The sequence below is a fragment of the Pseudophryne corroboree genome, chromosome 6, assembly GCF_028390025.1.
Source record: "Pseudophryne corroboree isolate aPseCor3 chromosome 6, aPseCor3.hap2, whole genome shotgun sequence".
NCBI lineage: Eukaryota > Metazoa > Chordata > Amphibia > Anura > Myobatrachidae > Pseudophryne > Pseudophryne corroboree.
The window spans coordinates 162,210,893-162,228,833 of record NC_086449.1 but is presented as its reverse complement, the minus strand read 5'-3'; the positions used below and the strand labels follow the sequence as shown (position 1 = coordinate 162,228,833).

General features: G+C 43.0%; 1 protein-coding gene across 1 annotated transcript in view; it reads right to left on the bottom strand.

Annotated features, from left to right (window-relative positions):
• Positions 1–17,941, bottom strand: part of ANTXR1 (ANTXR cell adhesion molecule 1) — a 254,065-nt gene that overhangs the window by 143,702 nt on the left and 92,422 nt on the right. The window contains exons 4-8 of the mRNA XM_063932061.1: positions 13,547–13,628; positions 10,723–10,756; positions 7,673–7,752; positions 6,185–6,253; positions 4,927–5,007 (exon numbers count right to left, since the gene is read on the bottom strand). Of these exons, the coding sequence (XP_063788131.1) occupies positions 4,927–5,007; positions 6,185–6,253; positions 7,673–7,752; positions 10,723–10,756; positions 13,547–13,628 (346 nt within the window). The remainder of the gene's footprint in view (positions 1–4,926; positions 5,008–6,184; positions 6,254–7,672; positions 7,753–10,722; positions 10,757–13,546; positions 13,629–17,941) is intronic.

The window sequence follows — 17,941 nt, the reverse complement described above, 5'->3', positions numbered from 1 at the left end:
GGTAGAGGAAGGTGAAAGAGGTAAGAGGTCAGCAGCCTTTTCAAGTTCGCAGAAGCAGAAATCATCCTCTGTTTCTACCACATCCACCGGGTGTCGCTGGGACTATCTTGCGGGAGCTCACACCGGTGGGACCACGTCTAATACTCTTCAGTCAGTCCTGGAACAGACATGGACCAGTGAGTTTAAGAATAGAGTCCAAAGGGGGACATACTGGAGTTTCCAGACGATTCCCCTCACTGATTTTTCAAAATCTCCTCTGGACAGGGAGGTAGTATGCAACGCCATACTAGGTCAGGATCAGGTCACTGTCCTGCTGTCCCGGTCACACACACAAAAAAGCTGTTATTCAAGCTTTTTCGTGCTTCTGAGGCCAGAAGGCCTGGTCAGAACAATTCCAAACAATTTCTACTTAAGAAGTTGAACTAGAAGATGGAATCTCTCGGGGCAGGGATTTCCAATCTGTTAAAGGAGAAAGAGGGTCTAAATACGGTTCTTCCGCATTTGGCTTACCTGGGTTTGCTATTCAGGATTGTCAGTGCCAATTCACCGGAGTGATGGCGGTATGATGATTTCCTTCAATAGTAAAAGCATTATTACTCTGTACTGGGACACTCTCCTGCGTACGGAGAGGGCAAGAAACAAGTGGTGCAAAACGTTGTTTTATTCCTGACGGATCTTCAACAAGGTGGTTGGCTCCTGAACTTGCCAGAATCATGGTTGATCCCAACAACGCGGTTGTCGGCATTGGGAAAAATGTTAGATACAGAACTGTTGAGAGTTTGTTTCTTCCAATGGAAAGAGCTCTGAAAATCCAGAGTCGGGTCAGATCTACAACAGTGTCAATCCATCAATACGTTTCATTGATGAAAAAGTGGGTTGCGGCCTACGAGGCCATTCAGTGAGCAGGTTAAATGCCAGAGTGTTTTTTAGCGGGACCAATTGGACATGTAGTCCGGGTCTCACCTGCACATGCACCGGAAAATAATCTTATCTTCCAGGACCAGAATTTCTCTCCTGTGGTGGCTGCTCAGTTCTCACCTCCTAGAGGGATGAAGGTTCGGGATCCAGGATGGGATCCTGGAGTCCATGGATGCAAGTCTCCAGGGCTGGGGAGCAGTCATTCAGGGGGAAACGAATTTCCAGGAAAAGTGGTCAAGCCAGGAAGCTTGTCTGCACAAAAACATTCTGGAACATCTTGTTCGTGATCTGCCCATCTTAATTTAGTCGGACAACATACAGCAGTGGCGTACGTAAACCGCCAGGGCGGATCGGAGAGCAGAGTGGAAATGGTAGAAGCCGCAAAAGTTTTCCGCTGGGAGGAAAGGCATGTAAACACTCTGTCAGCGATCTTCATTTCGGGTGTAGACAACTGGGAACCGGACTTCCTCAACAGACACGATCTCCATTCAGGAGAGTGGGGCCTTCATCAAGAGGTCTTTGCAGAAGTGTCAAGTCGTTGGGGAATTCCTCAAATAGACATGTTGACGTTTCGCCTCAACAAGAAACTTCAAAGATAGTGTTCCAGGTCGATGGACCCTCAAGTAATAGAGGTGGACGCCCTGGTGACACCGTGGGTGTTTCAGTCGGTCTAGGTGTTCCCTCCACTTCCACTCATTCCAAGGTGATAAAGATCATAAGAGGAACAAGGGTTCAGGCGATACTCATTGTTCCAGACTGGCCTAGAAGGGCCTGGAATCCAGATCTTCAGGAGTTGCTCATAGAAGATCCCTGGCCTCTTCCTCTTCGAGAGGTCCTGTTACAACAGGGGCCGGGCGTGTATCAAGACTTACCGTGGCTGCGTTTGACGGCATGACGGTTGAACGCCAAATCCTAGCCCGGAAGGGTATTCCGAGTGAAGTCATTCCCACACTTCTTCAGGCTAGAAAAGAAGTAACGGCATAGCATTACCACCGTATTTGGAGAAAATATGTGTCTTGGTGTGAATCCAAGAAAGCTCCTATGGAGGATTTTTTGCGGGTGCGGTTGCTCCATATTTTGCAAACAGGTGTGGATGCGGGCCTAAAGTTAGGCTCCATTAAAGTACAAATTTTGGCCTTATCAGTTCTCTTTCAGAAGGAATTGGCCTCCCTTCCAGAAATACAGACCTTCTTGAAAGGCGTGTTGCACATCCAACCTCCCTTTGTGCCCCCTGTGGCTCCATGGGATCTTAATGTGGTGTTGCAGTTCCTGCAATTTCATTGGTTTGAACCTTTACGTAAGGTTGCATTAAAATTTCTTACTTGGAAAGTAGTCATGGTGTTGGCCTTAACATCTGCAAGGCGGGTATCTGAATTGGCGGCTTTGTCTCACAAAAGCCCTTATTTAATCTTCCATGCTGATAGAGCAGAGTTGAGAACTCGTCAGCAATTTCTGCCAAAAGTTGTTTCACGTAAACCAGCCTATTGTGATGCCAGTGTCTACTGACACCTTGGCGGAATCGAAGTCTCTCAATGTGGTCAGAGCTTTAAAAATCTATGTCACCAGAACGGCTCACATTGGGAAAACAGAGGCTCTGTTTGTCCTATGGGCTCCCAACAAGATTGGGGGCTACTGCTTCCAAGCAGACTGTTGCGCGCTGGATCTGTGCTACGATTCAGCAGGCTCATTCTACGGCAGGATTGCCATTACCGAAATCAGTGAAGGCCCATTCTACTAGAAAGGTGGGCTCATCCTGGGCGGCTGGCCGAGGAGTCTCGGCATTACAGCTTGGCCGAGCTGCTACTTGGCCGGAATCAAACACCTTTACGAAGTTTTACAAGTTTGAGACCTGGCTTATGAGGACCTCTTGTTTGGTCATTCGGTGCTGCAGAGTCGTCCGCACTCTCCCGCCCGTTCTAGAGCTCTGGTATAACCCCCATGGTTCTTGAAGCATCCCCAGCATCCTCTAGGACGTATGAGAAAATAGGATTTTAATACCTAGCGGTAAATCCTTTTCTCTTAGTCCGTAGAGGATGCTGGGCGGCCGTCCCAGTGCGTACTGTATCTGCAGTTATTGGGTATGTTTACACACATGGTGTGTTGTGTTTAAGTCAGCCTGTTGCTGATGATGTTCATGCCATGGCATGCGTTGTGCTGTTATTGGTTGTGTTTACACACACAGGTTGTGTTACGCTTTATGTCAGCGTATTGCTGCATATTCTTCATGCCGTCGGCTGGTGTTCTATTGAATGCCACGTTCTGCGGCATAATGAGGTGTGAGCTGGTAAAATGCTCACCGTGGTTTAACAATAAATTCTTTCCTCGAAAATGTCCGTCTCCCTGGGCACAGTTACTTTAACTGGAGTCTGGAGGAGGGGCATAGAGGGAGGAGCCAGTTCACACACAATCAAAGTCTTAAAGTGTGCTTATGTCTCCTGCGGATCCCGTCTCTACCCCATGGTTCTTGAAGCATCCCCAGCATCCTCTACGGACTAAGAGAAAAGGATTTACCGGTAGGAATTAAAATCCTATTTTAGTACATTCAAGAATCTGATTGGTTGCTATCTGAAACACCTCCATTTTTTTTCTTTTTAGAAGTTTTAGTAAATTTACTTCCTGTTGTTAGTTGTGCTGTCAATACCAGTATCGGCTCCAGAGGTGGGGCTGCAGCCCAGTCCAAAATTCAAATAGGGGAGCCGCACCAACTGTCAGTGAGTCCCGGCCAGTGATGTGTGGCAGCAGTTGGGGTGGCAGTTGGTGTGGCTCCGTTGTTTGAATTTTGGACTGTGCTGCAGCCCCACCTCTGGAGCCGCCGCTGGTCAATACCAAGTTACAGATTACTCTCAGTTAACACTGATAGTGTAATTCCTCAAATAATTCCTTTACTTGTTCAATAGATAATACATAAAAACAGTGGCGTCACTAGAGGGGTGCTCACCTGTGTCACCCGCCGAGGGGTGACACCAAAAATGTCAGCTCCTCAGTGACAGGAGCACAGTGCTGTACTGTAACATTACATGCAGCACTCGGCTCCTGTAACAGTGTAGGAGCTGGCAGTGCAGCAACAGCAGTGTCCGGGGTATCACATCATCTCCCTTGACCCCCTGACTGATGAAAACGAGGGGGTGGGGCATTGAGGCCACACCCCCTCCTGTAAGACTACACCCCCTTTTTGATGGGCGTGCGCAGGGGAGACTTACAGCACACAAAGTGTCACAGGGTATAGGCCCCTGTCTAAAAATAAGTAATATATAAATAATAAACATGGTCTGGAGGGTCGAGGCAGGGAATACAATGCTTACGGTTACTTGCCTACAGTTGATGGCTTGGGAGGTATCAAATTTCCTTTGTGCCCCAAGCGTTAAAATCTCAAGTTATGGCTCTGTACATAACCCCCGTAAAATACAACACGCTTATTAAATGAATCATTTCATATATATAAAAAATCATGCCCTGACCTGTAGATGTCAGACAACCCTAAAATAATGAACCATAATCTAACAGGATTATATGATAGAATAAGAGTTGTGTAATACTTTTAACAGGTGTTTATTGTTTTGTTATATTATTAAAATGACATCCAACAGAACATCATAAAAATAGTTTTGTTATAATATGTTGCTTTTTATGCATTTTTTACATTGAAACTCCACTGTACAAGTCTGGGCGGCTTTGTAGGTCAGAGTTGAACTATGAGTAATATTATGAAAGTTTATAATCTAGTAAAGAATAGACATGAGTGGGAAAGATGCAGTCCAGCCTCCGTGATATTCAGCAGGAGAAATAGCTGGTTATGGATGGTAAAGTACTTACAGAACAGGTTACAGAGAGTCACATCACCATAACAATCTCATTTAAAGATAACTCATGAGAACATGGAACAAAAATGTGTATTTGCTAGGATAGGTTAATTGATGATGTCATTATTTTTTCCGTTCAATCTGTTCTTGTATGAGGATAAATGGGATACAAAAACGTTTAATAACACAGAACATTTATGTTACTTACCGAGCCTATGATATCATGAAGAGCCTCAAAGCCTCCATTTACTGGGAAGACATGATCCTTGCTGTCAGCAATCCGCGCCAGCTGAGTCCCCGGGGCACAAGTATAAAGAAGAATTACATTTCAGGACACAGTACACTGTACAATATTACTTTTCTGCAGGATATCTGCGCCCCCCTTCCTCCCCTCCTCTCTCTCTCTATGGTGGACCACAAGCATAAGTGGATTCCTACAGCACTTTTAGTACAAGAAAACCCATTTAAGTCATACAACAATTTTGGTGACTTTATTGGGATTTCATTTATTGTATCATACAAGCTCTCTAGCAATTTTTATTAAATGCATCACGTTATTTCTTGCTGCCTTTTTTATTTTCTGCCACGACAGACAGAGCTGTTTCTTATCATCTTTCTTGGACATGACATAAAGGCAGATTCTACAAAGCCAATTGTAAACACAACTTAAGAAATGTTTTATTTATTATTTTATTGAAGACGTATAATTTACTTATTCTCTTGCTAATCTTACTTGCAGGCTTGGACTGATGTTTAAACTTTGCATAGAAATAGCTCACTAGTTCGGATTTATCTGGCTATCCAAAATATATGACATATGAGAGCCAATAAGATGCCGTTTTGAGATCCGGGTAAATCCGAACCCGCACATCTACTGTAGTGTGTCGGTCGGCTCTCATGCACCTTTGTAGCTGACGTTCACCTCTCACATTAATGGCATGTGGTGCTCTGCAGTTTCCACGTTGGTTATTCACAATGGCGCCATTTGTCCAGTCACGATACACCTTCAGCACAGCAGCACGCAAACAGTTCACACACTGCGCTGTGTCAGAAATACTGCCACCCATGGTCCGAAAGCCAATAATCATCCCTATTTGTAACTCGGATAAATTGCCTCTTTTACCCATGACAGCAACGAGTGATATATATGCAGACGGCCTGTAACACACCATAAATACCCACCAAGTCAGGGCATGACATGTGATGACGTACTTCATGGGCTACGTGCTGTCGGCATCAATTGTAGGAGATGGTCACAATAACGTGACTTGACCGTATATATACACGAGTGAGTGGGAGCTTTTATATATATATATATATATATATATATAGTGTTCTTGTAAATATTTGAAGTTAAGCCAACTAAAGGTTAAGTCAGGAGATGTCAAAGTTACTGTAAGTTATGAACACATGTAAAACCACAAAGCTCCCACTCACCCGGAGCAAATATAATAGATACAACATACCTGGGTCTCATTGAAATCTTTCACTCCCACACAATAAACTTGGGCTCCCAGCTCACGCGATCTGTTCGCCTAAAACAAAAACAGTTGCACATATTTCTGTGTTACAAAGTCTTTCCCATAAGCTCCATACTATTTTGTGATAGGCTAGAATTCTCACTCAAAGGGACTGATTTTATAAAACCTTAGAGAGAGATAAAGTGGAGAGAGATAAAGTACCAACCAATCAGCTCCTATTTGTCATTCCACAGGCTCTCTTTCAAAAATGTACTTTGTCTATTTATCTCTCCAAGCAGTGATAAATTTGCCCCATAACATGAATTCTTTCATACTTTATAAATTCACAAAGGTAAAAAAATGGTTCTTTTGTTGACAGTTTCCTAATTTGTGAGCAGGGCCGGACTGGCCATCTGGCACTTCTGGCCATCTGGAACTTCCGATGGGCCGCTCCTAATCCACAGAGAGCCGGGAAGGCTGCGCTCAGCACAGCTCCCGGCTCTCTGGTTTGTCCCCCGCTGCCGCCCGTTGCTAAGCAATATGGGGGCGTAACGCGACCACGCCCCCTGACTCGTGACACACCTTCATTTGCAGTGTCCGCGCGCCCTTTTCACGGCCTGCACACCCCCTTTCTCATGCGCACAAACGTATGCCAAGGCCGGATGGACTGCCCAGTCCCTGCTTGTGAGTGGTCACACGCTGAGGCCCAGGTGATGTCAACACTGCTCAATTTCATTATTAATATTTTTATTTAAATTTTTTAAGCTACTTTTATCTTAATTTATGATCTTGTTTCTGAAATCAGCGTTCAGAGGGGCAGGCTACTGACTGCCGAACATGTAGTACTGGACAGTGGGATGGTTGCCCACATTACCATACATCCAGATTACAGCAACATCAAGATCTACTGCTGCATTGATGTCATGGGTACCACCCGATGCAGGATCATACAATGTGCTTACACAGTGTCAGACTGGGGCATGAGGGGCCCACCGGGGGAATGCAGTGAGATATATATATATATATATATATACATATATATATTAAATACTGCTACTGCATGCATTATAATGTGCCAGATTAATAACATCATTGCACTGTAGAGAATACACCATAGTCCTGTGCAGTATAATTTAACATATGTATGTATTATTTGTGCACAGTCTGGAACCTGATCCCTTGAGGAGGGGGTGGGCCTGCCGGGGGTTTACCCTGTGCCCCTGTGGGCCAGTCCAACCCTGTGCTTACCCATAGGAAACATGTGGATAGGAGAAGATGCTGTCTGAATACTGGAATGTAAACGAAACACTACATAATTCTTGTAAATACAGTAATAGTTGTCAAACTTTTTATTGTCAAACCCCTTTCCATGGGTTTTATTAGCATTACTAGCATTAAAAACAGTGGGTACGAGGATTTGCATTGTCTTTCAATGGGAACAATAAGTTGGTGCTACAGTATTAGTTAGTGTGGATTTTGTTGTGTGATTTGTACCTCGCGTTCTGCATAATAAAACAGGTCCTCATGCAGCTCCCCATCAGTCAGTGCAATGATGACACTTGCTGTCCTGTAACCTGCAGGGGACAAATGGGATTTTACTAGGACACTTTAGGTGTGGTTTCATGAACCCCAACAGATTAGAAAACTGAGATATTTAGGGGTATATTCATGAAGCAGTGCTAAGAGTGGAGAAGTGAGCCAGTGGAGAAGTTGCCCATGGCAACCAATCAGCATTAAAGTAACATTTATAATTTGCATACTATACAGTTGGGCAACTTCTCCACTGGCTCACTTCTCCACTCTTTTCACTGCTTCATGAATAGACCCCTTATTGTTTAGTTTTAAACTAATTAAAACGGTAAGTAAAATGTTACTACCAAAGATTACTGCTGGATAGTAATTAAAGAGTACACTGAAATATTTAAAAATGCATGTGACAAACTAAACCTATGGTAATACCGCTCAAACATTATTCTGCCAAATGAAAACTATTATGCTGATGACTACAGTTCCCTGGAATAAATCCTGATTCTTGAAATAGGACGTATGCCTGAAATTGCCTGTTGAAAACTAAGAGACATATTTAATAAAGAGGAGGATGTCATCGGCAGCAATAGGAATAAATACTGAATCAGGCTTGTTTAGCATTATTTTCTATTGCCCTTATTAAAAGTATCAGCAAAGCTGCTGATAATATACAGCTTTAACAACCCGCTCCTTAGTAAATATTGCTCTAAGGGACATTTGCAAACCAAAAAGATGCCTCGATTTGTGGACTTGCAGATACTCTGCAAAATGTATATATGGAAACAGTTCAAAAGTCCCATTTAATCCAATCTACTTTTACTTAAAAACCACCCTTTTCATTATATTGAACTTGTTGGTCCTAAAAGAATGCTTGGTTTATATACATTTATGTTTTACACCAAGAATGGGAGGGGTACTAATACTTTGCTACATTGTACATGTTGGTGTGTTTGACTGTTTATATTATAGTATCTTTAGAAATATGCTATACAAAAGAGCAACTGAGTAAGAGTAATAGGGGCTAATTCAGGATGGAGTCCAACCGAACTTATTATGATCACCCCGCGGGCGCATGCGCGGGGCAGCCGCAGAAAATGCAATCGCCTCTGCCTGTCAATCAGGCAGAGGCGTTCGTGATGCGTCAATGCTCCGTTTCCAGGGCGGAGACGGAGCATTGCGGGGGCGGTGCGGCGTGAACGGGGGGTGGTGTGGTGCAAACGGTGGCGTGTCAGGGGCTTGATCACTCCAGCTACGTGACATCACACGCAGCCTCCACGATCGAGAACATGGCGGCCGGCCTCCTGCGGGCACAGCTATGCTTACAAGCAGGAATTGCGATGCTTCAAAAATGATGATTGAACCGTCACCCAGTGGAATCTAATTGTACATCCTGTTATGCGGTACTTTTGCTCATGGGGCAATTCAGTCACTTCCTGTTAACTTTTGGGTGGCACGCTACTACTTATACGCTTGAAGGAGCTAGGCTGCCCCTGTACTTGCGTGGGAAGCAGAATCTCTCATTGGTCATCATTGGACTGTCCATAGAGAAGGGAGAGAGCCTATATCTAGTATACTGTAGTTAGAACATATAATTCAAAATATGCTGATTTTTTTTTTTTTTTTAAAGTGAATCTCCATAGGGGGTTGAAAAAAGTAATCTAAATTTTTTTTTTTTAAATAAGCCTTTTATTTACAGCATGGTTGTTGTTACGTTGTTACATAGTTAGTGAGGTTGAAAAGAGGCAAAATGCCCATTGGGTTCAACCTGTATTCTGTGTTAAGCTGTTCATATTATAATGCACCTGCTGAAGAAATGGTTTAGTACCAATTGACAACTATGATTCTTACCACTCCCAGATATTAATGTCACTCTGCTAAATGCTATAGCCCTGGATACTTTTTCCAGTTAGAAATGTGTCCAATCCGTTTTTAAATGCATTTACAGAGTCCACCGTTATTACCTTCTCCGGCAGGGAATTCCAAATTTTTATTGCCCTTACCGTGAAGAACCCTTTCACTACGTTGTGTATGGAATTTTCTCCCCTCTAGCCTCAGCGAGTGCCCGTGTGTCCAATACAGAGTTCTTTAAAGAAACAAATCCCCTGCTAACTCTTTGTAATGACCCTTTACATATTTGAAGATATTAATAGTGTCTCCTCTTTTCTAGTGTATACATATTTAACTTTGTTAATGAGGACCTCCCTCGTCTGTACATGTTCAAACGAGGGAGGGGGTCGTAAATGATGCATGGGAGTGCGCATTGTTAACGACACTGAGTGTACACACTGGTCGAGATTGTGAAAGTTCTCGCTCAGGTCAGCCCTTCTGTGCGAGATCTTTCACTTTCTCGTCTAGTGTGTATGGGGCTTAAGTTCTCTTACTACACTCACACAACCCACTGACCCCAGGTCAACATTGCTATGTGACTGGATAATACAGTCCACCAAATACCTCTGCAATCTGGCTGTACCAGTAGGCAATATGTAGCACTCATCAGCAGCGTAATGGGGCGACTGGGCGTTCTGTATCAAATGCCTATCCCCATTTAGATCATAAGCTTGCAAGCAGGGTCCTCTAACCTCTGTCTGTCTGATATTATCCAGTCTTGTTTTATTACTGTTTTGTTCCCCATTGTAAAGCTCAACAAAATATGCTGCCGCTATATAAGTAACTGTTAATAAAAACAATATATATATATATATATATATATATATATATATATATAAAATGATGGCAAAGTGTATTTTACCCTGTTCTGCTAAATATTTCCCTGTAACTCCCAAACAAATAGGATACATTTCGTGATATAACATCAAAACAAAATACAATCTCATGAAATAAAAAAAGAAAATCATTTTTACCTTGCAGACTACAAAATGAAAAAGTGATTTATAGGAAACATATTTCATTTGGTCTGGTCCTATGAGCTAAGCACATGTGGTCATGGTGGTTTTGAAGGATTATTTAAAAACAAAACAAAAAAAGAAAAGAAAAACTAAATCATCCTCATCACATACCTTTGTAATTCTCATGATAGATTTGTTCACTTGCCTGGATTAATAAGAAAAAAGAGACACTGATCATTTCAATTTAATTTAATTGCAAAACAGCATGCATCAAAAGCCCATGCTGTATACTAATATATATTTTAATGTCATGCAGCACAGCTGCAACATGGATAGCATTGTAATTCCACAGCGCTGGGATCATGTGTTCAGTTCCAACCAGGGTCCTATATAGGTGGTGTTTGCGCATGTGGTAGAGGGGGTGTGGCTAAATGTGGGGCATGGGTATGCTCGCTTGTGAAAACAGATACTCCTCTATGTTCCAACAGGCAATCCTAGGCCCGGGTAATCCGTACCCTCCCCACCTCCCCTCTTGGCACCCCATATTTATACTGTAAATTAGTAGACTGATGTGAAATGATTACATATTCTCAGCAGAGTACTGAATAATATGATTGGTACAATCTAAATAAATTATTAATTCCAAATCACTTTCTTTACATGTACATACAGACAATGTACTGATTCTTCACATCTGGCAGCTAATGTCGCCTAGCTAGAGCCAAACATAACTACTGCTGTGTCAGTTATGTGCTGAAGTGGTAGCGTTGGCCAACAAGCATCGATGATTTTGACATTGATGGCTGCAATCCAATGGTTCAACACCATCGATGGCACAGAGCCCCCATATGTTTTGTTTGTTTTTTAAACTTAGTGCCGTACACTGGCCTAGATCCGCCCCCCACACCCCAATGATCCTGTAAAGCCCCGCCCCCAGGCTCTGATTGTCCCTCAGCCCATTTAGTAAATAGAACAAGGATAATCATCGGTGGGTGAAACCATTGATGGTTCCCCTGGAGTGGTTTAATACCGTTGAGGTTACCCAATGATGGTACTATCCCTACTCTGGAAGCCCCAGCTGCTGGGCCAGAGCATGCCAAGACTGACGTAAAAGTACAAATGATGCTGAATTGGGCAATTGGTGAGCCCCACAGTAGAGGGGAGGCCTCTGGAGTGGTGTGTAAAACAACAAATAACTTAAGCTGCCCACACATATAACACTTTCATGAAATCGATTATATCCAAAAATAATTTTATCCATGGTCAGGAAACAATGCAAACACAATATCATATACTGTATATTAGATCATAATTGCATTACTTATTTGCATTTAAAAAAAGATTTGCTCATTCGGACTGTTCCATTTGTTCCAATTTCCAAAGGCAGTAAGGGTGCAGTTATCTGGACAGTGATGTGATAGGTGAATCTGTAGGTATGGTATTGGAGGTCTTGTACAGGGTTATCTAATTTGTTAGTCAAAACAATATTTGCCAGTGTCAATGGGCAACAAGAGGGAATTTGGTGTCGGTACTCTGACTGCCGGGATCCCGACAGCCTGCATTAAACGCATCCCAATGTGTGGCTACGAAGCATGGGCTAGTAAAGCCAAGTAAGCCTTTTCTGGGTCTGCAAATATGATCATGTTCATAGGATTGCCCTGGGGTAGAGTGCCAATTGCCAGTTGGCACCATGTGGAAATGACTAGTGGTGTCATCAGGGCCGGTTCTGTGATCTGTGGCGCCCCGGGCAAAATATGGGGGGCGTGGCTTCGATTGGGGGCGTGGTCAGCTCGCTGAAAGAAAAAATAAAAATAAATAAAAACTATACTTACCATCCCCGTTCCTGATCCAGACCCCCTCCGCCGGCGGCGCCGCTCTTCTCCTCTCCTCTGTTCTCTTCGATCTATGGGAGAGACGTTATTACGTCTCTCCCATAGAACAGCATAGACACTAGAGGTCAATTATGACCCCTAGTGTCTGTGCCACTATGCTGTGCGGTGCGCGATGACGTCATCGCGCATCGCACAGCAGAGGTCCTCAAGACGAAGGGAAACTAGACCGTAGCGTCTAGTTTCCCTTCATGGAGAGGACCTTTGCTGTGCGGTGCGCGATGACGTCATCGCGCACCGCACAACTAAGGTCCTCTCCATGAAGGGAAACTAGACGCTACGCGTCTGGTTCCCTTCAAAGCGGGGGGGCACAGCAGGGCACTACGGGGGGCACAGTGGCGGATCTGCCCTGGTGCGGCGCCCTCCGGATGGCGCCGGCGCCCTCCGGAAGGCGGCGCCCCGGGCAAAAGTACCGCTTGCCCGTGGCAAGAACCGCCACTGGGTGTCATATTGTCCAGTATGCATCTAATTCATTTGTAATCACAATCTAAAATCACATTACAGCATATTTAATGGAAGTTGCTACACAGCACAAAGTTAGAACAGTGGGGGTCATTCCGAGTTGTTCGCTCGTTGCCGATTTTTGCAACGGAGCGATCAAGGCAAAAATGCGCATGCGCATGGTACGCAGTGCGCATGCGCTAAGCATTTTTGCACTAAACTTAGTTTATTTACTCACGTCCGAACGAAGAATTTTCATCGTTGAAGTGATCGGTGAGTGATTGACAGGAAGTGGGTGTTTCTGGGCGGAAACTGACCGTTTTCTGGGAGTGTGCGGAAAAACGCAGGCGTGCCAGGATAAAACGCAGGAGTGTCTGGAGAAACGGGGGAATGGCTGGCCGAACGCAGGGCGTGTTTGTGACGTCAAACCAGGAACGAAACGGGCTGAGCTGATCGCAGTGTAGGAGTAAGTCTGGAGCTACTCAGAAACTGCTAAGAATTATTTATTCGCAATTCTGCTAATCTTTCGTTTACAATTCTGGTATGCTAAGATACACTCCCAGAGGGCGGCGGCTTAGCGTGTGCAATGCTGCTAAAATCTGCTAGTGAGCGAACAACTCGGAATGAGGGCCCGTGTCCGGGAACAGTGACTGCATATTTCTTACCCTCTCAATTCCCTCATGCATGTAGGTGTCTCCTCCAGGTAGAACTTTCTCTAGTTCGTCAAGGCCTAATTTGATTTGGTCTCTGTATACAAAACAGCAAGTGAGAACAGCACGTTAAGAAAACATTGTATATAGCTAACAGCACAAATAAAGCCAGCCTGTCTACACACTACACCCCTAGTAGACATGTGCTACTAGGGAGTGTGCAGTATTTTCTGCAACTCTTTCTTATTTTTCATTAGGGAAATCTAAGAATGTTCTGAAAATAGCCTACACACACTATAAAGGAAAATCATTATCTAGGATGTGAAATGGCAAGTATTTTTCCAGTGCGTCGGTAAGAAAATTGACATTTTTATAGCTGTTCCCTATTCTCCGCAGACAGGATAATGTATTATTTCTTTTAAAAATGAAGAAAAGGTTCAAAATAAAAGTTTTTAAAAAATGACAGCTTAAAACATATTCTATACAAGAAACATTTTATTGTGGCCTTAACTAACCACTACTACTTTATAGTCATTAGCATAAGAGGAGGCAGAAGTGACATATATAGGGTGATGCAACCTTATATACTGTAATATCTGGCGTACACAGAGAGACAACACCATAGAAAAATTAAGGTAACATTCCAAATCTGCATAACACATTATCCCATATGACACAAAGAGGGGAATTAATTTAGTCGTCCCGGGAGGGAGGGGGGGGGGGGTAATTCAATTAACCCAGATGCTGGGGCGCTCTTGTGGATTTTGTTTCACCTGCCACGACATCCACAACAAGTGGCGTTTTTTTGAGGCCGCGGTCATGAAAACATATGGATTTGAGAAATTATTCCGGATCCTGTGTTTTTTGAACGATAGTGGGTAAATTTTGTTGCTAAAAAAAGGACAAAAATTGCTATAAAGCCCATTTTATTCATGGTAAAATTTACTGTGATTAACTGAATTTCCTTATGCCAGGGGGGCTATTTGTCCCCCCCTATGAGGATAAACTGGCATCTGTACTGTAGGTTTGCTTTTCATTTCTCTGCATTAGCACAGCGATAACCTAAGAATAGATCAAACTTGGTGGATATTTATCTTTTTATCACTCTTGTTAACTGTGTGACTCTGTAATACCATTCAAAAGGGTAAGGGTTACACTTTAGCCTTAATCACATTAAAGGGGGGTACACACGTAGCACCCTCCTTAATAGGTTAAATCAATAAGCTAGGAAAGTTAAGCAAAGAAAGGGGGCGATTCAGTGCAATGCGATGGCAGGGATGTGCCCTTGCTTGGAACTGCCACCAACAAAGCTACTTTTACGCACACTGAGAGCCAGATTAACAATGGGACAGATGGGCTACAGCTCCAAGCCTCTACATTAAAATAAGTCCATCATTAGAATATGATGATGATGATGATGATGATGATGATGACGACCATCACACAGCTGGCTAGACGGTTGGACTTACTGTAAATCATAAAATTTATTTTATATTTTCCTCACAAAATTATGCTTTTCTTCCATATTTACATACTTAGGGGTAGATGTATCAAACCTTGGAAAGAGATAAAGTGGAGAGTGCAAAAGTACCAACCAATCAGCCCATAACTGCCATGCTACAGACTGTGGTGTTTGAAAAATGACAGGAGCTCATTGGTTGATACTTCAGGGGCTATTCATGGAGCAGTGAAAAGGGTGGAGAAGTGAGCCAGTGGAGAAGTTGCCCATAGCAACCAATCAGCTGCTATAATTTTATAGAATGCATTTTATAAATGTTGCCTCAGAACTTATTGGTTGCCACTTCTCCACTGACTCACTTCTCCACTCTTTTCATGAATAGACCCCTTTACCTCTCTCCACTTTATTTCTCTCAATGAGCTTTGTTACATCTCCCCCATAGAGAAACATTAGGGCTGATAGTTTGGGGATGAACACGCCCACTTGGCACTGGCCACACCCACACTGCGCCTTTGCTTCTGACAATAGACCCTTGATAATTTTCAGCCCCAGGTCCATGAGGCCCTTAATCCAAACCCATAGAGGTTAAAAGTTGAGTCTACCATGTATTGGCAGACATGTGTGCAGCCGAACCTTGTGTTGATGTTTGGCGGCACATCCTGCTGAACTGAATCGGCCCAAAAGAGACACCAAGCAGCAATCACATTTCAGCAAGCATTTTAAATAAGCATTACAAGTTATAACAAACATCTGACAGTAAAGGAGAAAGAATTTGTGGCCGCAGGTGAAGACTCGGAGGGCTACATGTTGCCCATCACATCCCTCTTTTTAGAAGTGAGAAATTGTCTCTTGGACCCAAATTCCCATCCCCCTTTCCTTCCAAATCATCCAAACTAAGGGGGACATTTACTAAGCAGTGATAAGAGCGGAGAAGTGAGCCAGTGGAGAAGTTGCCCCATCAACCAATCAGCAGCTCTGTATAAATTTATAGTATGTAAATTATAGATGTTACGTCAGTGCTGATTGGTTGCCATGGGCAAGTTCTCCACTGGCTCACTTCTCCGCTCTTATCACTGCTTAGTAAATGCCCCCCCCCCCCCCCCCTAAATAAGCCACTGGTTCAAAAAATGATCTGTTTGTCTCCTAAATGCAGATTAGTATTTATAATGAATCTGAACCTACTGTATATTTTGTGTTTGTAGCGAACTAGTGCTGTGCAGTACATAGATATTTAGGGAAAGCTTTTTTATTAGTGTGCCAAGTTGTGTGTTACTGTTATATCAAATGTGTAAATATGGATCTGTAAAACATGTTCACAACTCATCACTTGTATTCAATTTAGAAATTCGCAAAATATGACCCTAAAACTGTCAGTGTTCAAGCCAAAACCTTCAGACCCCTCAGCTGACTCCGGCTTCCTGCTGTGTTGGGGGGATTCTTACATACAGTGAGCCAAGTAAGAAATACATTTTCAATTTGCTTAGCTATGTGCCAATTACATTACATAGGAGACAAGCATACTGTACTGTTTTTAAGAGCAACGTTTGATTAAGATATCAGTTTATCCTTAAGGATATACTGTACTGACCACAAACACCTTGAAGTCTTCATATTAACTCTGGATATCGAATACGGGTGTGGATTATTAGATCTACACTAAAAAGTCTACAGTCAATAGGTTTACCACTAATGGTAGACATGCATTAGGTCGACAGGGTCATAAGGTCAAAAGGGTCAAAAGGTCGACATGTAAATGAAACACACAAAAAAGGTAAACACCTTTTTTTGGGGGGTGTTTTATCACTTTTCTGCCACAAACAAGCCCCATTAGTGTACCATGTCCCCTCGCCTTGCTCGCTTCGCTTGCCATGCTTCCGGCAGGGCTACTATTCCCAATCGAAGTCCATGTGGATGGTAAGTATGGGAAAGTTGAAAAAAAATAAAAAAGAATGAATAAAAAAACTTGTGTCTACCATATGTGTCGGCATTGGCATGTCGACCTTTTGACCCTGTCAACCTTTTGAACTGTCTAACTTTTACGTGTTGACCTTTTGACCCTGTCGACCTAATGCATGTCTACGATTAGTGGTAGATCTATTGACTGTAGACCTTTTTAGTGTAGATCTATAGTCCGGATACCATCGAAAACACAGTTATCCTGAGTATAAATTTGGTGACATAAAGAGGTTGGGTCTGTGTACTAACATGATGTAAAAATGCAAATGTGTAACCTAGACTGACCAATAGGCAATAAGCTTCAACTGATCAAGGGGTCTATTTACTAAGTCTTGAGTGGAGGTAAAGTGGACAGAGACAAACTTCCAGCCAATCAGCGTCTAACTGCCATGTCACAGGCTTGGTTTGAAAAATGACAGTTAGGAGTTGATTGGCTAGTACTTTATCTCCGTCCACTTTATCTCCATCGAGGCTTAGTAAATAGATCCCCGAGTTACAGAGATAACATGTATTAGTTGGTTACTCATGTTTGAACTTTTAACCATCTTAGTCATTCAGCCCCAGTATTTTGTAGGACACTTGGCATAAAAATACCCTTTTGATCGAATAACTCACACAATAGTCCATAGTAAGACACAGGAGATATGCTTGTAATGATTTTGTACATAATGCCATATATACTGCACTGTACTCTCCGCAGTCTAGTAGTCCAGATTATATATTAAAGCAGTTACTTTTATCCAGAATAAAGTCAGTTTCGCTAGTCATTGTCCTTGCAAAGTTTAGATCTGTATATGAAGCCCAACTTCAGTTCAAGACTTAGCTGTAAAATCTTTTTAACCTAACTCATAATAGCCAGTAGGGAATTATATACTGTCATTTTGGCACACCAATAAGAACAAAGTCCTCTAAAAGTATAAATACAAATAAATCAAATATTGACAAACCGCGCTACAGTTCCGCAGAGCACAGCTGTGTACTCTTACAGCAAACAT